Below are 21,643 nucleotides of genomic sequence, written 5' to 3' on the forward strand. Positions count from 1 at the left end.
GACAAGAGAGATCAGTTTTTTTGGGTGACAGGGATGTACCACTTGACTTAGTTTTAGGAATTTAAATAAAATTAGAATCACTTTTTTTTTTCTTTTCACATTTAATGAGGAGTCCAGTGATACACAGGGACAGGGTGACCACCAGCTCCAGGTGTGGCTCACCAGGGGAAGGGGACTCCGGCTTTGTTCAAGGGTCTAGGCTTCTGTGGGCACATGGCAAGAGAGAATTTCTAAATGGTAGTGCTACACAGGTCTCCTACACAGGCCTCCTCGCTTTCCTCAGGAGCCAGGTTGTGGGAAGGGAGGAGGAGGAGGAGGATGGTGTTGGGAGAGAAAGAGAAACAAGGAGAGCAGGAATGTCCACATTAAACTTGTCATTTTACCTGATATCTCCTCATTCAGTGCTGTCTCCACTGGTCCATTTTCTGTCCTGGTGTCCCGTGAGCTTCCTAAAAGTACAGATCTCTTTCCTGTGGTTTTCCATCATTTGCACACAACAACCAAGCTCAAGGTGTCCAAAGTCTTCTGTGCTCTGGCCTCCTCCACCTTCCCCAGACCTCTTGCCCAGGCCTCCCCACTTTCAGGTTTCTGCTCCAGTAGAAGCCCCTGGTGCTCAGCACCTATCAGCTGCTTTCTTGCCTTCCTGCCCTGCCTGGTGGTCCAAGACTTCCCTCCCTTCAGCGTGAATTACTTTCATCCAGTCACTTGATGGAAACCCATTGATAGCCATATAGAGTTCTAGCACAGAGTTGGGTCGTTTGAATGTTTGTTCAATAAATGGATGGGTGGTGAATGGATCAGTGCATCAGTGGATGGATGGATGGATGGATGGATGAGTGGGTGGTTGGATGGACGAATCCATGAATGAATGGATGGATGAGTGGGTAGATGGGTGGATGGATGGCAGGATGGGTGAGTAGGTGGATGGATTGTGAATCCATGGATGAATACATAGATGAGTGGTAGTTGGATGGATAGGTGAATGTATGGATGCATAGATGAGTACATAGATGGGTGGAGATAGATGAACAGAGAGGTGGAAGGCTGGATGGATGGGTGCATGCATCCATAGATAAGTGGATGGACAAGTCGAGAGACAAATGGGTGAGTTGGTGGATGGATTGTGAATCCATGGATGAATAGATAGGTGAGTGGGCAAATGGACAGATGGGTGGATGGATGGATGAATAGAGAGGTGGAAGGATGGATGGATGCATGCACGCATAGATGAGTAGATGGACCAGTGGATGGATAGATGGGTGAGTGGATGGATGGATAGATGAATAGGTGGGTGGATGGAAAAAATGAACTTGTGATTTTTTTTTTCAAGTATTTGGATATTTAAAAGGTTAGAACATACTTTCAATCCCCAGGCAAAAAAAAAAAAAAAGCAGTAAATATAATAATTACATTAACATTTATTCAGCCCCCCATATGCCACTGAAGTCAAAAATACTAAGTGAACAAGGAACTGGCTTTTCCCTATTGCTTAAAAAAACCTCTTGTAAGTTGCAATAAAGACGTACTACAGTATAACTTACAGTCGCTGGCAAGCAGTTTGTAGTAAACATCAGGTGGTCCAGAAAATAAAAATAAGGTTTTAAGTGATAGAATCTTTTTGCAATTGTTCACGTTATGTTTCTTTTTCCACTGTAGTGGTCAGTTTTCTCTTGCGGTCGTCGGCCTGGACATAACGTCCTTGGGTTTACGCTCCCTCAAGGAGATCAGTGATGGGGATGTGATCATCTCGGGAAACAAAAAATTGTGCTATGCGAATACAATAAACTGGAAAAAACTATTTGGGACTTCAAGTCAGAAAACCAAAATTATAAACAACAAAGATGAAAAAGGCTGCAGTAAGTAATCACTCTGGCTGATTGTGGAGATGGTTCCCTTGGGTCGTTTATTTTAATCTAGAATATTTCCAAACATTTCAATTACATTTTCATTCCTGAAGAAGCAGATTAAAAGAAATCTGTGTATTCCTAATTTGTGAAGTTACCATATCAAATTCCTTGGAATTGTTTCCAGTTCACGTATTTCACAGGATGAATTTGCCTTGAGGCTTAAGCTATCGATTATTTGTAATTAATGGAAATCAATTTTGTATTATTTTACCTGTTAGCCATAGGTTTCTCCCTGTTCATTTCAGCCTCTGATGACTGTAGCTAGCAACACACATGCACACGCCTGCAGATAGAATGAACATTTTATGCTGACATTTCCTAGTCTGATTAGGGAGCCATAGGACACTGTGGAAGCTGGGCATGTGCACTGCCTGGTCACTGGGAGAAGCAGGTCTGCATTCATGCCCCAATTCTAGCCCTTCCTAACTTCCAGACCTTGATCGGTTTACATAGTTTCTTCAGGCTTTGGCTTTCTCAGTGATTCTTGCTGCCAGTGAGAGAATGAAATGAAATTTTTACATGTAAAACTCTTGGCCCAGTGCCCAGCACATGGCAGGAACCACAAACCTTCCCAATGTTTCCATCAGCTGTGACATTCATCAGCGGAATGCTGCCCAGGTCCAGTCCAGGAACTCTTGACTCCCAGTGGGGAGAACGGAACTTGCATTTGACCTCGAGAAGCCAATTGGGTGTCCCTGCTTCTTGGCACCCCTCCCCCTCTGCACGTCCATGCTGCTCAAGGTCACAAAGGACCCAGCACCTCATTTACCGGTGTGGGTGCGTTCACGCTTGGCCCCTCTAGTCACAGTGCTGCAGCTGACCCCTTGTGGCTTACCCTGTCTTCCCAGAGGCCATGGGCCACGTCTGCCATCCTTTGTGTTCATCAGAGGGCTGCTGGGGCCCAGAGCCGAAAGACTGTGTGTCCTGCAGAAACGTCAGCCGGGGCAAGGAATGTGTGGAGAAGTGCAATGTTCTGGAGGGGTAAGGTTCTTTTGTAACCCCTTGATTTTGCTAAAAGATAAGGAGATTGTTTTTCTAGGTTTATGATTGTTCACATTGATCCTATTGCCTTTTTTTTTCTTCTTCCTTTTTTTTTTTTTTTTTTGTGGTATATTTGTTGACAGCTGTTTATCACACAAGGAAATGAACAAACGTTTTTCATGACTTATGCCAGTCCACCAATTTATAGAGTCTCTGTTTTGGAAATCTCTGCTATTTTTCTAAGCCACACAGAGTTCCCAAGACAGACAAAAAAGTCATAAGTGGTTCATATGGCCGAGACCACAGTCATCTAGACTTTTCTTTGTGAGACACTCTCCCTATAAATTACATTTCCTCATTAATTTTTTGTTTTATGTTCAAGAAATATTGAACCATGCATATAACTTTAAATGTAACCATGGACAAAGGAATAAACAACCACATAACCACTCTTGAATTTATCTGCAATCAGTAGAAGTACAGTCTGTCGATTCTCTGGGAATCTTGAGATGGATATAAAGCTTTGAAGGTCCTTGAATAATGACTAAAATAAATTAATAGGAAAGTACAATTGAAGGACAGAGGCAGAAGCTTTTTTTTTTTTTTTTTAATTTAAAGAACAGGAAATTTTGTCAGAGAGAAGGAGACATAGGAATTACATATGAGTACAGGAAACCTCCCTTCTTGTTTCACTGTCGGGGTCTGGGCCATAGCACAGATCCAGAAATATTCAGGAGCAAGATGAGAAGACCAAGTCCAGTTCTTTACGAACCCTTTAGCAGATCGGCTCAGTAACCTGACCGAGTACGTTGTATAATTGACAGTGTTGTTTCAACAAGAAATATCCGTGCAATCCTTACTTCTCCAAAAGAGACACGAGTCTCATGGTTTCTACATCGTTTTAAAGAGAGATGGAACTGGGGCACCTGGGTGGCTCAATGGGTTAAGCATCTGCCTTCGGCTCAGGTCATGATCCCAGGGTCCTGGGATAGAGCCCCTGCTCATCAGGGAGCCTGGTTCTCCCGCACCCCCTCCCCCAACCCACCACTTGTGTGCACTCTCTCTCTCACATAAATAATACAATCTTTAAAAAAGGCGGGGGGGGGGGCGGGGAGGAATTCAAATAACCATGTTGGTGGTCCCTTTCTGTTAAGAACGTCGTTGTCTGGTAGCAAGTACTCAGCCTGCAGGATGGGCTCCTCCCACCGGTGTTATAACTCAGGGAAGAAGGGAAGGAAAGAACCAATTGGGCATATTTGGTTTAATTGAGGACATGAGGGAGGACTTAGGGAACATGTTGAGGGGTGTAAATACTCCTCGTTCACTGGAGTGAAGACCTGTAGTTAATTCCCAGGCAGCTTTCAACCTCAGTAGCTGCCACCACTGTTCTGTCTTTTCAATCCAACGTGGTCTTCTTGCTTAACATTGATCTGGACATCCTGAGGAATAGCGAAACTCTTACAAGCAAAATTTTTCACACCTGTATTGCACACTTACGGTTTTTGTTAATAACCATGGAGTACGTTCTAACGTCTCTCCTTTCTTTTCCTGTACATTAATCTACGGTTAATCATTTTTTTCCAGCTTGCTTTAAATATCCATGAATCTGATGTTGGGGATGAGGTCACCTCTTAAGGACTATGACCTTTTTCATGTATTGGCTTGTTTGCCTAAGAGACAAAAACTGCTCCTTGTAGAATAATGCAGGGAAGATGTTTGGATTATGAATGAAGCTTGTGTATTTGTTGAGGGGAAAGATGACCAAGGATTCAGTTAATATAGTGTCTTTATGATCTCACAGTAGAGTCCTGATTCCCCACAGCTGCATGTTGACCTGAAATTTTTTGGTATTGCTGGAAAAGAGGATTTGCATCCTCTGAAATTTCAGATGGATCAACTCAGACAGTTATAGCCACCCAGCATTTTGAAGCAGGATCTCTGGAGACGGAGACGGTGCTGATCAGTTTCCTTTCTTCTCTCAGGGAGCCAAGGGAGTTTGTGGAGAACTCCGAGTGTATACAGTGCCATCCGGAATGCCTGCCCCAGCCCATGAATGTAACCTGCACAGGACGGGTGAGGAGTGCGTTTGATGTTAGCCCCTCCTACATCGTAGGGAGAAGGCTCCCAGCAGTAGAGCCACAACACTGAGCCAACATGTGACCTCACAGCTGCGTCCCAGAGAGGCTGTGGTTGAGCTGACGTCATCACACACCCCATTGCGCAGGAGCACTCACCTTTCCTGTCCAACACCTCCTAACAAGTTTAATAACATCTACTCTTTCACCAACAGGCCTGTGGTAGACTGCATACCTTGTCAGCCAGTTGTCACCATTTCTGACATCTGTCGTCACTGCTTCGTCACTTTAATCAAACATCCTCAATTCTGATTTAACATCAGTTCACAACTATTCAAAGCATTTTTTTTTCATGTAAATCTTTATCTTTTTTATTATGTTCCGTTAGCCAGCATATAACACTTTGTTACAATTTGATAGAGGGTTCAACAGTTCATTAGCTGTGTATAACACCCAGTGCTCATCACATCACGTGCCCTCCTTAATGCCCATCACCCAGCTACCCCATCCCCCCACCCCTTCTGAAACCCTCAGTTTGTTTCCCAGAGTCCAGAGTCTCTCATGGTTTGTCTCCCTCTCTGATTTCTTCCCATTCGGTTTTCCCTCCCTTCCCCTGTGGTCCTCCACACTATTCCTTATGTTCCACATATGAGTGAAACCATATGATAATTGTCATTCTCTGACTGACTTATTTTACTTAGCATAATCCTCTCCAGTTACATCCCCTTCGACGTCATGGTACATATTCATCCTTTCTGATGGCTGAGTAAATTCCATTTTATACATGAACCACATCTTCTTTATCCTGTCATCTGTTGAAGGGCATCTCAGCTTCTTCCACAGTTTGGCTATTGTGGACATTGCCACTATGAACACTGGGGTGCATGTGCCCCTTCTTCTCACAACATCTGTATTTTGGGGGTAAATACCTAGTAGTGCAACTGCTGGGTCATAGGGTAGCTCTATTTTTAATGTCTTGAGGAACCTCCACGCTGTTTTCCAGAGTGGCTTCCCCAGCTTGCATTCCCACCAACAGTGTAAGAGGGGTTCCCTTTCTCCACATCCTCGCCAACATCTGTTGTTTCCTACCTTGTTAATTTTTGCCATCTAACCAGTGTAAGGTGTTATCTCATTGTGGTTTTGATTTGTATTTCCTGATGCCGATTGATGTTCAACATTTTTTCATGTGTCTGTTAACCATTTGTATATCTTCTTTGGAGAAGTGTCTGTTCATGTCTTATGCCCATTTCTTGACTTTTTTGTGTGTGTTTTTTGTGTGTGTTGAGTTTGAGAAGTTCAGAGCATTTCTAAAGAAACACCTAGCAAAACTTTCCAAAATTCAGTTTTCTATCTACGTTGTATTTTAAAGAATAGAAATGAGAATTCAGGTCCCCCATCACACCAGTATCCTAACTATAGTTAATCCTTAATATTATGTTTAAGGACATGTGTGTGGATTTGAGCTTCAAGAGCCATATGTAAATCTACTAATTAAAAACGTTTTTCAGAAGTTGTCTCTGAATTGGGCAGAAGGCTGTGTTTTGAGGCATAGGCTGTCAACATGGCAGGTTACAAAGTAAACCAATGGTTTATAAGTTCACATGGTGTTAGGGTACATTTTCATCGAGATAAATCAGTTGGTGATACTGACTTTAGTCATCTGATGGCTCTAGTTCTGAGAACACTCAGTCTTTGGACAAAATAGGGACATCCCTCCCTGCCCATTTCATTTCAGTCCCTTTGTGAAGCATGCAGGTACCAGAATCAAAGTTAGCACAGTCCAGTGTTCATTTTGCCACCACCTTGTTGTCCTTAAAAATACAGAAATATAGGCTTTCTTGCATTTGCCTCAGCAAGTCTGGCTTCCCACAGTCTTCCTTTAAGTTCAAACATGTTATGCAAGAAAGTTCATCTGAGCAATAAAGATGTAAATGTACTCATAGACTAATTAGATGGTTTTGACAAAGATGGATGCCCATAATCTGTTAAGTAAAATGTAATGAAGTATTTAGTATAGTTATATATGAAATGTCTTTAAAGTTGGGAAGACTTTATAGTGAGCTGTTAGCAGCGGCCCTGTCAAGCGATAGCAATCCCAGATGAGCCTGTCGTTTTTCTACTTGAAGAACTTCTATTATTATTTGGCTGTTTTCACAATAAGTATTTTAAGTAACAAGTTCAGTTTTGAAAGAGAAAGAAACATATATAGAGAGGTCGTCCTCGATCTTGACAGGGACCAGACAGCTGCGTCAAGTGTGCGCACTACATCGACGGCCCGCACTGCGTCAAGACCTGTCCGGCTGGCATCATGGGAGAGAACAACACCCTGGTCTGGAAGTTTGCAGACGCCAATCGCGTGTGCCACCTGTGTCATTCCAACTGTACCTATGGGTGAGTGAGAGCATGTCAGGTGAAGAAGCAGGACAGAAGTGTTTCTTGTTCTAATTACATGTAACCGAAAAGAATGAATTGAGTGGAAGATAGGGAGCAATTTTTCTGACGCAATTAAAGGATAATATGCGATGGCCTCTTTTACTTCATATTCAGCAGTCATTTCTGCAAATCAGCTTTCCCAAAGACCTCTTCATCTCGCTACTCAAATCAACTCCCTGCTAGCACCTGGCCTGTCTCCGTCCTTGCCAGTCACCTCTTCAGATGTAAACTGGCCTTTCTCAAACATCCCTGCATGTGGTCCCCAAATTCACAATTTCCATTTGCACTCACTTTGCAGAGTGTTCCCTTTTGGGGGACTGCCAGGCATGGTGAGGGGTTGGGATAAAGGGAGTGAGCAGAGTTATTTTGAGTAGGGTATGAGTTTATCAGTCAGTGGTCATTCATCAATGATGCCTGTTGTCTTTGACTTTGGTTTCCATAGGAGGTAATAAAGTGTGCATCCCACAGCCTGAAAAGCCTGTGTGTGTGTGTGTGTGTGTGTGTGAGTGTGTGATGTAGAGAGGAAGGCCCAAAGGCCCTGGGGGGAAAGGAGCAGGACAGTATAGAAATGAGGGCAGGGAACAGACCCTCTTCCTCCAAGAAAAGTGTACAGATCCCAGCCCTTGACTGAGATAGGAAATGGGGTGCTCGAAGGTACCCCCATCCCATTCACAATTTGAAATGTAGTCCTTCATCCTTTCCCAGGCCACGAAATGGTCATCTCCCCTGCCTCCTTTTTCAAACTAAAATACAGCTGACACACAATGTTATATTTGTTTTAGGTGTAGAACATAGTGACTCGACAATACCATTCATTATGCAGGGCTCACCACAAAAGTGTAGTCACCACCTGTCACCAGACAGAATTGTTACATTATTGACTGTATTTTCTATGCTGTCCTCCTTATCCCCATCACTTAGTTGTTACAACTGGAAGTTTGTAGCTCTTACCCCTTCACCCATTATGTCCCTCCCCCTTACACCCTTTCCTCTGGTAACCACAGGTTTGTGGTATTTATGTATTTACGTGTATTTATGAGTCTATCTCTGTTGTTGGTGTGTTCGTTTGTTTTTTTTTTTTTTAGACCCTGTATATAGATGAACTCTTATAGTATTTGTCCTTCTGTCTGACTCATTTCAGTTAGCATCACGCTCTGTCGGTCCATCCATGCACAACAGCATGAGTTGTCTTTTCCGTTTAATTAGAGTATTTTGCTTTCCTACTGATGTTTGTATTGGCAAATGCTGCTGTTCTCAGAGCCCACGGATTCTGCCTTTTTACATCATCCTGTAATCGAAATAAGGGATGGTGGCCTCCCCCACTAGAATGGGAGCCCAGCGGCTCAGGGGTCATGGAAGACCAGGGCTGACTCTGCTGCATGTAACAAATTTCAGTTGTTTCAGAGGGAATGAAGCCAGCTCCTCCCCTCACCCGTGGCTTTCTGGGTCTGAAATCATCACTGTCATTTCCCTGCCACCGAGACTTGTCTTCCCTCATCTGTTCCTCCCTACCTGCTCCTTGATCAGTTTGGCTCTAGTCTTGGGCCCTCTACTCCCCAGCCCATATGGACAACCCAGAGCCTGACGTGAGACAACTATACCTATATCACGAGGTGTAAATCAAAACATCTTAATAGCAAAGGCCAGAAACTGTCCCCTTGGCTCAATGCTGGAACAGTCCCTGTCACAGAGTACACACTCAGAAATACTTGCTGGGAGAATGAATAAATGAAACAATGCAAAGTAGATTAACCACAGCCACAAAATGGGGATTGCTGGTGATCTTAATGATTGGAGAGTAATTTAAACGTGTTGCCTTGTGACTTAATTAAAAACTCTCTAAGAGCCGCCTGGGTGGCTCAGTCAGCTAAGCATCTGCCTTAAACTGGGGTCATGATCCCAGCATCCTGGGATCGAGGCCTACATGCTTCTCCTCCCTCTGTCCCTCCCCCCTGCTCATGCTTTCTCTTTCTCGCTCTCGCTCTCCATTCTCTCTCAAATAAATAAAATATCCAAAGGGAAAAAAAAAAAAAAAAAACAAACTCAGACAAAATACTGAAGAAGCAGAGTAATTCAAATGTGTGTTCTTCTCTCCATTCCTACAGCTGTGACGGACCAGGTCTTGAAGGCTGTACGATAGAAGGGTAAGTGTCGTAACGGTGTCCAGCGGACCTTCTCAGAAATGTCCAAAGACTGTGTGGGCAGAGACAATACTTTCCCACACTTTTCTTTTCTTTTCTTTTTAAGATTTTATTTATTTATTTGGCAGACAGAGATCACAATTAGGCAGAGAAGCAGTCAGAGAGAGAGGAAGGGAAGCAGGCTCCCCGCTGAGCAAAGAGCCCGATGTGGGGCTCGATCCCAGGACCCTGGGATCATGACCTGAGCCAAAGGCAGGGGCTTTAACCTACTGAGCCACCCTGGTGCCCTACTTTCCCGCATTTCTGATCGCCTTCTGCATTGACAGGTTCTTCTCTGGGCCAGCATAGCATCCCTGGCTGAGACCACCCTGCGGATTCCCCCCACCTCTCCCCTGCCTACTTTGTTGGTGTGTTCGGGGGAGGGGACACAGGGTATGAGCAGTGGGACCTGGCTCTGTGTGGCACTAGCACTCAGTGCCCAGTGCTTCTCTTTACATGGAGCCTATTTCTGACTTCTTTGGTTACACCAGTTTCCTCAGATCTTTCTCCTAGCTTCTCTTCTTTTCGTCCTTGCTGACCCAGTGGACCGCATCTCAGACCTTCAAGTTTGATGAAAGAGCTCCAGCTTGAGGTCATTTTTCTCCCCAACTAACCTATTCTAAACAGTGACTTCCTTTAGCATTTAAATTCTGATTCATTTGCCATCATTGCTTGAAATGCTGTACTAAGAAAAGCAGAACTGGGAATTCCTGGTCAGACTCATCAGGAAAGAGTATGTGGTATTATCAATTAACAATGTCAAGCAAGGAATCAGAATTAGGCACAAGGCACCTCTTTGCCATTCCTGACATAACCCGACACTAACCGAATTTCCAGGCATCTCTTCCATTTCTAGTAATGTCTACACAGTCCCTTCTTCAACGACCTGGCTTCCGTGTTGGCTGACTCTTCTGCCCCAGATTTAGCCATGATAATAAATCCTACCTACTATCAAGTGAAACATGAAAGACAAGTAAGGCAGTTTCTCAGAGATAAAGATTTCCTTTCATCCTTTCCTCTTTGCTGAGCCTACATCAGCAAAATTTGTCCTATCTTCACACTATAATCAGTACATTCATAATGAGGTTTTTCATCAAAGCCCCACCTTGAAACTAGTCTGTGACCATTCATTGTTATATAGACTCTACTTTTTCTTCTCTTCTGATTCACTTACCCTTACTATAGCTCCCCACGGAACCCATGCGTACTCTGTAATTATTCTTTGTATCATTTTAGTGTTCCTTTCAATATAGTAAAAACTCATTAATGCAAACTGCATTAATTGAGGAGATGGCATAATGCAGGAGACAAGTTTTGCATTCACTAAGGAGAAAGTGTTGTAGATACCATTTTCATGGAGCACCTTTGACCCACTGACAAGAAATTTGTAAGGATGCTGGGATAGTTATGTGCTAATGATGCTAATTAATCCTTGATATTCATTAACATTTCTTCCAGAAAATATGAAGCTTGCCAGAAGCTCAAAGGGGATAGATACTTAAGAATAATAATTTTATAAAGATTCTAAATTCAGAATCCACAAATCCAGATAGCTCTTTTCCCCCAGTGAACTCCAGAACTTCTGTTGGAGGTTTTTGCCGTCCCTGAAATCAAGCACACCCATAGTGGGAAAAACGAGTGCTGTAAAGTGGTTTGCTGATACACGGTGACATCACTGATTTATGACGATCGTGCTTTTTATGGTGAAAGCCTATCACTTTATAACCTCCCCCATGCTTATTCATAAAGCACTCCACAGGGCTGTGGTCCCATCTTGAAAGCCAAGGACCCTTCAAAGAGGCTGAACGTTATGGAAAGGGTGCCTTCACCCAGGCAAGCCAGGAGACAGTGCATGTCTTATGCAGTGGCCTTCTAGGCTTCAGATGAATGGAGAGATTCTGGGGGTAAATGCAGATTCATATGAAAAGCATTATGGGAGTCTGAGTTACTTTTTGAATTTTGTGGATTCTTAATCAGTAGATTAAAATACAGTTGTCATATGGAGATGTCCGAAGGATACCTCAATTTAAAAAAATGTAAAAAAGCTGGGAGGGAGGACCTTCTAATGCTCAAGAAGGTGGAAATGCTACCCTAGAAACTCTTGATGTTCTTTCCTCTGTTTAGAAGCCACATGGTACCTACTTTCTGAGATGATGTTGATTGATGTCAAAGTGTCAAAAAATGTAGGAAATCATAAAGTGCCAATGTAATGGGACACCTGGGTGGCTCAGTTGGTTAAGCCTCTGCCTTCGGCTCAGGTCATGATCCCAGTCCCATATCGGGCTCCTTGCTCGGCGGGGAGCCTGCTTCTCCCTCTGCCTCTGCCTGCCACTCTGTCTGCTTGTGCTCACTCTCGCTCCTCTCTCTGACAAATAAATAAATAAAATCTTAAAAAAAAAAAAATGTCAATGTAATGAAATCTGTCCACAGGCCTCACTTTGCCATGTCTCCCTCTCATTCCAGGAACAGGATCCCACCCATTGCCATTGGGATTGTGGGCGGCCTTTTCTTGGTGGTGATAGTGGCCCTCGGGGTGGGCCTCTTTTTGCGCCGGCGCCATATTGTCCGGAAGCGAACCCTTCGTAGACTGCTGCAAGAAAGAGAGGTGAGTGGGTGCCCAGGCCCGGCATATCCTGCCCATGCCCCTATCCCAGCTTCCTGGACAGAAACAAGGGCTCTCCTGCCATGTCTTGCCCTTCAAGATTTTGTATTTTAAGTATGTGTTTGTATTATTATGTTTTATTTCTGATGGTGGAAAAACCAGAAAGAATCTCTGAATGTCCCATTATAAACAATTAGTCCCATTTGGGTACAGCTCTGGAATGAATTAAGTCTCACAACATAGCTACCAATCTGTGGGGAGTCCTGTGTAAATACAACACGCATATATGTGTACGGAAAGGCTTGCGCATAGGTGTTGGTTCCTGGGAAGGCACGTGGTTGAGAAGCTAACTGTGGAAAATCCCATTGTCTACACAGTGCTGTTGCCTTTTCAGCTCTGTATGTGACAATGTGAATGGGTCCTCAGCTGGCATCCTCATCCTGCAGAGTGTCAGAAGCCAGAGTCCCTGGGAGGAGAGAACCACAGCAGCTCACACCATAAAGGCATTTGCGTGTTAGGATGCCCAACAGGCTACCAAAATGACCAACCCTCTGAAAGGTTTCCTCACCAAAATTCTCTCAATCCAGCTAATTGGAAGTAGAAATCGTATTTGTTGAAATGGAGCTGTTCTGTTCAAGGACTCCTGTACCAGGGAGTCCCTTTGTCAACATACCTTTCGTGAAGTTCTTTGAGAAGGTGTGCACTTCTTCTTTCGAGTGAGTGTGGCAGGTTCTTTGGGCTGAAGCACATCCACGCATGGCTGTGTCTGGGCTTGGCCAACGCCTGCTTCCACACAGGCCGGAGCGTTGACCAGCGGCTTTTCTTCCTTATCTCTCACAGCTTGTTGAGCCTCTTACGCCCAGCGGAGAAGCTCCCAACCAAGCTCTCTTGAGGATCTTAAAGGAAACAGAATTCAAAAAGATCAAGGTGCTGGGCTCTGGAGCATTTGGCACGGTGTACAAGGTGAGGCCACCAGGACGCCAAGACTTCTGGGGATGTGGGTTGATGCGCAAATCCAGAGTCCTGGGCTGTCTTCTGTGTATCAACTTTATCTACTTTTGTGTTGCTCATGGTTTGGACATTCCAATGTCTTCTCCAGGTTCTCAAAAGGAAATCTTGTATAACCATGGTGACAAATTAAATGGTCCTGTGGGACCCATATACAGTCATCAAAAGTTTCCAGGGATGATAGTGGTGACTTTGTAAAGAGGTGGGTGGCAGAGAGGGAGTCTGAAGAAGGGCTGCCTGTCACTCTGTGACAGTGTCCAAATGAAGTCCAAGTCAAAACAGCTCCTCTTAATTTGTTTTTTCTGGATCCTATTACATCAGGTCTAATTTCAGTGAGCCCGACACCCAGTATCTCAGAATTCTGGACAAAATGATCCACACTGGTGGTGTAACTGACACATGCTTAGGGTTTTTTTTTTTTTTAAACTAATGACTCTGATTCATGGAACGTGATAGCAGGAGAGCTGCTGAGATGTCATGGCTCCCAGCTCTGATGGCCTCGGAATACAGAGCTGTGCTTAAGGTCCCTCGCCCTTTGGGACAGGGTCACTGGTAAAGTCTGTCTGTCTCACGAGTCAGCATACTGCATAGTATGACAATTGCCAGTTAATGTCTTTTCTCCCTCCTCATCACAGGGACTCTGGATCCCAGAAGGTGAGAAGGTTAAAATTCCCGTGGCCATCAAGGAATTAAGAGAAGCCACATCTCCGAAAGCCAACAAGGAAATTCTTGATGTAAGTTTCTCCTTTGCTCTCTAGTTTTCCACAGGCCTGGACGTCAGAAGCCACATTTTCTGGTATCTAACAGCTCACTGTCCCATTTTAGACTTCTTTTCATCATCGCATTTTAGCTGTTCACTTTTCATGTTTTTTTTCTTTCTAGCTGCCGTTGGTGTAATTTCCCTCTCAGGGTTTCTTCTGAAGAGAAGAGTCACATCTTCAATTCTGCTCTCTCTTTCTCTCCCAAAATGATAGAAACTCACAGTCGTTGAATGTCCAGCAAGGGCCAGTCTCAGGACTAGTTGCTTTGCACACACACTCACAGTGAACCCTCCTGACCAGCCTGTAGCGTTAAGAAGGTTGCTCACGTTTACGTGGTGGGCGTAGGATTCCAGCCCATCGCTATTTCTGCCTTCGAAACGCATTTCCATTTGGCTCCACCAGGTTATCTTTGAAATGGCTTTTTTAAAGGTGCCTGGGATTACAGTATGATGCTTCATAAACTCCAGAAACAGTTGCCCATCTTCCGTACTTGCCCCCAAATAATGTGTATGTTATTTCTGGTGTCCTTTTTTAGTTTCTAGAGTAAGACTTAGGAATGTTCCACAAGATTATTTTCATTTCTTTACTTAGAATCCCACTGAACTTTCTTCACCTTTTCTGAACCCTCACTAGCCAATAAAGGGGCTACATCCTCTTAAACAGAGGTTGTCCAAAAGAGGGGCCACCATGCAATGTGGGAGAGCCCGCTTTTAAGGGATACTCAGGAAAATCCACTGGAAGATGGGGTCTTGTTGTTAACACTGTTAGCCTTTGAGTATGGTGGGACATGCCAAACATTTGCTCTCGTCCCAAGGCAGAGCCAGAGAAAGAGAAGGTAGGGAGGCTTAGCAGGAGGTTAGGGAAACAGAGTCAGAAAAAACAAAATGGCCACCTCAGAAATCTAGAGAATTTAGTTGTCCTGTAGTTAGGAAGGACAAGAGCCAAATGTAATATTCCCCCACTCTCGCTTCTAACCCACACATTATATACCAAGCAAGGCCTTTTAGAAAACTGTGTTTCGACACAGTGAACTTCCCAGTGGCATGATCACTCTAGACTCCAAATTCTTCCCACAGGCTTCTTTCCTTTACTATTATGGGGAGAGCCCCACTCTGGCACACTTCTCAGGGAAAGATGACATATCAGTACAAGGCAACAGCCAACTGGAGATACTTATCAAGCGAAATTATCTTTCTTTTTAATGGCTTACAAGTTCACGTGCAGTCCTGTTAGCTTTACATCAACTCATGTCAGCGTAACCACGTGAGATACATTTGGGATGTCTCTTCAGCTAGAACCTAGAGCTGCCTCACCTATACTGTTAAACAGAAAATATTTTTTTGCCAAATTTGCTTCCTTAATTCATTCTTCTTTATTCAAGACTTTCTAAGAAAGCTCACAGAACAACGCTGAGGTGTGGGTTTCAGCAATATTTGCGACACAGAGTAAGGGTCGCTTTTGAGGACAATGGCTCTGCTCTGGGAGGGAAGTAGTTTTCACTGCCAAGGACCTCCCAGACCCCGAAAACTGGGGGAGACCTGCTTTTGTGAGGTACAGGGTGGGGGAGATAAACACTGAGAAGTCTAAAAAGGGAGTCCCTCTTTTCCTCTTGTTTCGTCTCTCTCCGGCTCTCTTCTGTCTCCAATTTTTGGAAAAGTTTTGTTTTGTTTTGGGGTCCCCACCCCCAGTGTTCCTGGGATGTAACAGACACACAGCACAGTGTAAGCTGAATTAATACAGCAGGATGGCTTGACTTACACGGGAGTGACTGGGGTACACATTGCTGGCATCCTTCACTGCCTGTAAATCCAGTAAAAAGAAAAAGCAAAGGAAGAAAAGAAGTGTCTCCCTGCTGTGAGAACTCTTACGATCTCCTCTCTTGTACTTCTCATATACTTGACCGCAGTGAGAACTGCTTCTTCTCTCCCTCCATTATTTTATTCCCGCCTTCGTTCTGGTTTCACATCACAGCTGTTGCAGTTCCTGGGTGACGGGCTGGACGCCTTGTCATTTGCTTTTCCTGAAGCTCAGTGTGCCCAGAGCTCAGGAGTCCCATCAGTGCAGCATGATGCCTGGGCCTTGGGGAGCCCCTGAAGGAAAGGAGGGGCAGGGAGAGTCTGCTACATTTAGGAAGCAAAAGCCAGTGAGTCCAAGGCCAGTTTCTTTTTTTTTTTTTTTTTTTTTTAATTTAAATGCAATTAGCCCACGTAGATGTAGTGTTCAAGAATTCATCCATTGTGTATAACACCTAGTGCCCAGCACATCACATCCAAGGCCGGTTTCAGCAGTGAGCCAAGGAGCAGGTGAATTCTGAGACCGGACAGCCCCTCAGGCTGCATGCGTCCATTGAGATGCTCACACTCCCTTGTAAATGGTTCTGCTCCCCAAATTCTTGATACTCTGATTCCTGTTCTGGGATCAGGCCCCGAGGTCCGGCATGCCCATTGGGCAGCCTCTAGTTTAAGCCACGGCCTGAGGCTTAGCTAATTGGTACAATTTCAAAAATGTAGGGATCCTTTCTCTTCATTCCAAAGGCTAAGCATATGCCTCCCCTGAAGGAGTGGAAAATCTAGAGGAGTCCTTCCCCCCCCATTCTCAACCTAAAGTAGTTCACAGAGGAGGGAGACCAGCAAGAAGGCAGGCACCGAAGATCATCTTGGCAACGGGGACAAAGTCATAGACTTTCAAGGTCACAGAGCCTCCGAGCCATGTGACTGAGACATCAGCCTTGGGGTCTCTGAACAGGGGCGCCTGGCCGGAGCGCCCAGGTCAGAGATTGTTGTAGAATACCAAGCATTCTTGCTACGAGCCACAGTACACCTTTGAGATTCCAAGATAAACAGCTAAGAACAAAGCTCGCTTTAACTTCTGCAGCGCACCAAACAGGACGTACGACGGAACAGCGTCTCCATTGTCCTTGGGGGTGGGGCGGAAGTGAGGACCTCGTTCTGTGGCTCTATCAGATTTTAAGAGGATGGGGATCTGGCCCAGCTCCAGCCTCTGTGTGGCCCGACACCCACGCCCGGTGCTCTATTCCCCGACGCCCAGGTCCAGGTCAGCTCCTCACAGCCCCGCAACAGATGGTCTGCTCCAACTTGCTCTGGTTTGCAGATTTTTCTCTCCTCCAAAATGAATACAATATGTATCCAAATCCCAACCAGATCTTGAGAAAATAGGAGCGGCCAGAGAATTTCTTTGGTGTTATGGTTGTACGGTTTCCCAGACTTGGGGGAGAGACGTGATTTGTGCTTTTCTGGCAATCGCATGGCCTATTAATTTTTCCATAGACTTTCCAGTTTAAATTTAGGGCAGGCAGTGGAAAAAGAATGCAAACGTTTGTGTATGTGCTGTGTGTGTAGGGAGGTCCCGAGCTCTCTGGTAGCCCGGTCAGTGGAGCACTGAGCGGGGCACCACGGGAGGCCACAGGACCCGTGGGGTGACGAGGAGCTTGCAGAGGGTGTCGCCCTTGTGGGGAGACCCACCTGGGGCCCCAGATCTGACACAGAGTGTCTCTGGTTAGCCATTCACGTCACTGGGCCTCAGAAGAAATGCACGTATGGGGCTTTCCATACTTTTTATAAGCACATAGGGCTTTCCTACTTTTTATCAACAGCCCTGATGTTTGCAGGTCTTTCAGAATCACATGTCTGCTCTCTGATTTTGTGATATGATGTTTACAGTACAGAAGAAGAAAGGCCGGCCCAACTTGCAAGGAGAGGGCCGAACCACTCAGGAAACTTCCAGACAGCGAACATTAAAAACTACGGGAACTTCTGTTGTTGTTAATGGAAGTGTGTTGTCTCTGGCTTGCTTTAAATTTCTGGCTTTGTGTGACTGCAGCGTAGTCCAGACCTGACATTTTGGAGGCCCTTCTATGCCTAAGTGTTCGGTACCTCTGCAAAGACAAAAGAGGAAAGACGTGGGGCCGAGGTACTCACTTGACTTGCCCAGGCAGCAGGAACATGTAGGGGATACTGAGGCAGTAAATAGCAGTGTTTGCCAGCAAAAGAGAGTGCCAAAAAGCACTGAGGAAATGCTGGGAGCTGAGAATGCAGTCCTTCCAGCAAGGAGCTCATGGGGAGGGAGGACATTTTACAAAATCACACAAGTATTCAAGTGCAGATTATGGCGAGAGCTTCAAACCCCTCAGAACCCCCTGGAGGTTTTGTTCAAAGGGAGGCTGGGCTGGGCTGGGCTCCACCTCCTTGCCTCTCACAAGGTAGGCCTGGGTGGGGCCCAAGAATTTGCATTTGAGCAAGGTCCCGGCCAAGGAAAAAAATGACAAGATGCCAGGAGAGGTTAAGACCTGGGAATCAGGAAGGCCCCTTGGAGGAGGAGGCGGAGGCGGAGGAGGAGTCATCAGACCAGGAAAGCGGAGGTGGAAGGGCATTCCAGGCAAAGGCCCTCTTAGGGGCGAGGGCCTGAAGGAGGTTTGAGAGAGCTAGGGGGGGTGGGAAGGGGGTGGTTTCTGGAGGAGGGTCAGCTGTGCTAGGCATGGGGCTGCCCAGGAACTGTGAGGCCGGAGGAGGGCTTAAGGCGAGAAACAAGGTGTGGTCTGGCTTGGGTTTAGGAATCCGTGTCTGTGCCTCCACCCCTAGCCCTACTCTGTCTTCTCGGTCACCTCAGTGCTCTCATCCCAGCCACTCCGCGTCCCCAAGTCCACACCCCACCCACGGCAGTCTGGAAATACAAAAAGGAACCTCAGAGCTCCCTCTGACTGGCCATGTGGTCCCTTTCACAACTGAATTCAAGGTCACCACCTTTTGTGTTTGAAAGGGAGAATTTATGGGAGGAAAGCGAGGGTCCCCTAATTCTCGGTCTGATGGGAGAGAGGAGGGCCCTTGCCGCGTGCACACTTGCCCTTCCTCTGCCCAAGACTAGGAGGAGGGTTCACATAAAGCCCACAGGCATGGATCTGGGTCCACAAAGGCTCCTGCTTTGGCAGCCAGTCAAATGAGTGGGGCGCCTCGCAGAGTAGCGTGGTTTCCCATCTCGAGACTGAGGCAGAGGGCAACACAGACCACCTCTGTTTGGAAATGAATCCTGAGCTGCCGGCAGAGCCTGGGACTCCCGTTAAGTGCTGCCCTCTGTCCAGTTCAAAGCCTGAAACAGGCCCACTGGAGGGGCGTCTCCAGCCCTGGTGGGAAGCGAAGTCTGGTTCCAATGACCCCGGCCGGCCGGGAGCTTTCCTGCGGCCCTACCTCTGCGTGTGTATTTCAGTCCAGTGGGAAAGTCGAGCCTTAGGGACCCAAACATGGATTTTTGCAGGTGCTGACTTCTTAAACTGCGACAGAGGCCTCGCCAACGCAGGCACCAGCCGCGCTCATACCCAGAGACATCAGGTCCCATTTTTGTTCAATATTTTGCCACTAGGGCACGCAGCCTGGGTCTTTCTGTCCAGGCAAGTCCTTGCATCGCGCTCAGAGGGTGTGCTGTGCCACAAAATGACAGTCCCGGCGTAAATGTCCATTGCACTGAATGTTTCATGGGACACCCTGTCCTCCCCCGGTACACATTTTGGAACTCAAAATCATACTTGCGCTTTGCTTTTTTTAAAATGTTTTTAAACCTGGAAAGGGGTCTGCCTTCCTCTCCCTTCAGCCACGGTGCAGAGCCCTTCTAACGTTCTGCTCTCTGTTCCTCCCCGCAGGAAGCCTACGTGATGGCCAGTGTGGACAATCCACATGTCTGCCGCCTCCTGGGCATCTGCCTCACCTCCACGGTCCAGCTGATCACACAGCTCATGCCCTTTGGCTGCCTCCTGGACTACGTCCGCGAGCACAAGGACAACATCGGCTCCCAGTACCTGCTCAACTGGTGTGTGCAGATTGCAAAGGTAAGTCGAGGGGGGCCCTGCCCAGAGCAGTGTGCACAGAGCAGGCACCCGGCTCTGAGAGTAGAGCAGAAATTCCCACTAACAGCAGGTGCAGCAGCCTCAGCCGGCTGCCCCCCACCCCCCCACCGCCACCCCCCATTCCCCTGGGATGCTACGCTCGTTAGTGAGAGCTGTGAAGAAAAGCAGCAGCGGGCGGAATCAAGACATCCTGAAAATCAACAGGCTCCCCATCCTGGGATAGCTCAATCCTGAGTATGTGTGTGTGTCAGTGTGTACCCTCACACACCACAGGCATTTTGTTTGGGACCCAGTCAAATGAATTGTGTTTTGCATCCAATCAGGTCCTGTCCCGCTGCATGGGGGAAATCTAATTATTCAGCTCCATTTACACAGCATTGGCTTTATTAGGTGCTTGGTGTGGTGCGAGGCTAGTGTTACTTCCCGGGTGTTCTTTGTGTTGAATGTTAGGGTGATTTGTGGTAGGGGGAGCTGTGGCTTCTGCCCCATCAGGGCTTGCTATCAAGGCAAGTGAGGAGGCTGGGGCTGGGCTGGGCAGCCCCAGAGGACAGGGGGCTGTGCAGGCAGGGCAGGTGCAGGTGCGAGATCTGCTGTGCAGGTTGGAGGAGCACTAGTAGGGAAACAGATGAGTCTGCTGTGCTGGGATTCCTCCCGTGCCACTCCCTGTCCCTGTTAACAGCCTCGTTCTAGTGCGAGGGACAGCTGAGAACGAGCCTGCGGACCAGGGACCCCCACCTGCGTGCTAAGGACACGTGCTGGGTACTTCGCCATTTCCCATGGCCTCCCAGGGAGCTCTTACTTTAATCTCTAACTTCTCCCTCTTGATCCCAGCGCTGCACCCATTACTTGCAACCCAAATGCTACATTCTTGCTTTTCTCCTGCCACTCTTTTACCCAGTCAAATGCAGGGGACTTGTGGGCAGGCCCCTTTCTGAGCGTGTCTCTCATGGCTCCTTGGTTCACTCCACCGTGGAGCAGGGTGTGGAGGGGTGTGCCAAGGCCCCAGAGTCAGAAAGCCCGACTTCCACCAGGCCTTGTCTGGGTCCTGACTGCCCGTCCCTCCCCTGGTCATAGTGCTAGTCAGTTTATTCCCGCGCCATCTGCTGTCGATTTCTCCGCTGTAGCCCCTGGAGGCTCCTGGCCCCTGGTCCGACCACCACCATGTGTTCTCGTCCTTCTCACAGCCATCACCGGGTCACAGGGTCGAGGACGTATTTGTCGGTAGGAGGCAGGGGTCCTGGAAGAGGGTGTGCGCTTCCGGTGCTGTGACTTCATGAGAAATGTTCATTATTTCTATGTGTGACTGGATTAGGCTCCTAAGGCTGCCACGAATTACCACAGATTCGTGGTGGCTGACCACAACAGAGAGGTATCCACTCACGGTTCTGGAGGCCAGTCCAAAGTCAAGGTGGGGCTGGGCCTGGCCCCTCCGAAGGCTCGGCTCCAGGTCCTCCCACGCTCACGGTCTTCACACAGCTGTTCCCTGTGTCTGAGTCTAAATCGCGTTTTCCTTTCTCTTAAAAGACACCAGTCATCCCTAAGTGCAGGATGCTTTCTTTCTTTCTTTTTTTTTTCAACATATATATGTATATATACACATACATATACACATATATATATTTTTAAATATTTTATTTATTTGACAGAGAGAGAGAAAGAGAGATCACAAGGAGGCATCGAGGCAGGCAGAGGGAGAGGGGGAAGCAGGCTCCCCGCTGAGCAGAGAGCCCAGCGCGGGGTTCGATCCCAGGACCTTGGGATCATGACCTGAGCTGAAGGCAGAGGCTTAACCCACTGAGCCTCCCAGGCATCCTGTAGGGTGCGTCCATCCAGGACCTTTGC

The 21,643-nt window shown here is 46.7% G+C and overlaps 1 protein-coding gene across 1 annotated transcript in view; it reads left to right on the forward strand.

Moving 5' to 3' along the window:
• EGFR (epidermal growth factor receptor) overlaps positions 1–21,643 on the forward strand; it is a 63,904-nt gene that overhangs the window by 20,243 nt on the left and 22,018 nt on the right. Inside the window, exons 11-19 of the mRNA XM_082691735.1 lie at positions 1,657–1,856; positions 2,756–2,888; positions 4,871–4,961; positions 7,197–7,354; positions 9,502–9,540; positions 12,040–12,181; positions 13,019–13,141; positions 13,822–13,920; positions 19,598–19,783. Of these exons, the coding sequence (XP_082547861.1) occupies positions 1,657–1,856; positions 2,756–2,888; positions 4,871–4,961; positions 7,197–7,354; positions 9,502–9,540; positions 12,040–12,181; positions 13,019–13,141; positions 13,822–13,920; positions 19,598–19,783 (1,171 nt within the window). The remainder of the gene's footprint in view (positions 1–1,656; positions 1,857–2,755; positions 2,889–4,870; positions 4,962–7,196; positions 7,355–9,501; positions 9,541–12,039; positions 12,182–13,018; positions 13,142–13,821; positions 13,921–19,597; positions 19,784–21,643) is intronic.

Source organism: Mustela nivalis, assembly GCF_964662115.1.
Source record: "Mustela nivalis genome assembly, chromosome: 12".
Taxonomy (NCBI): domain Eukaryota; kingdom Metazoa; phylum Chordata; class Mammalia; order Carnivora; family Mustelidae; genus Mustela; species Mustela nivalis.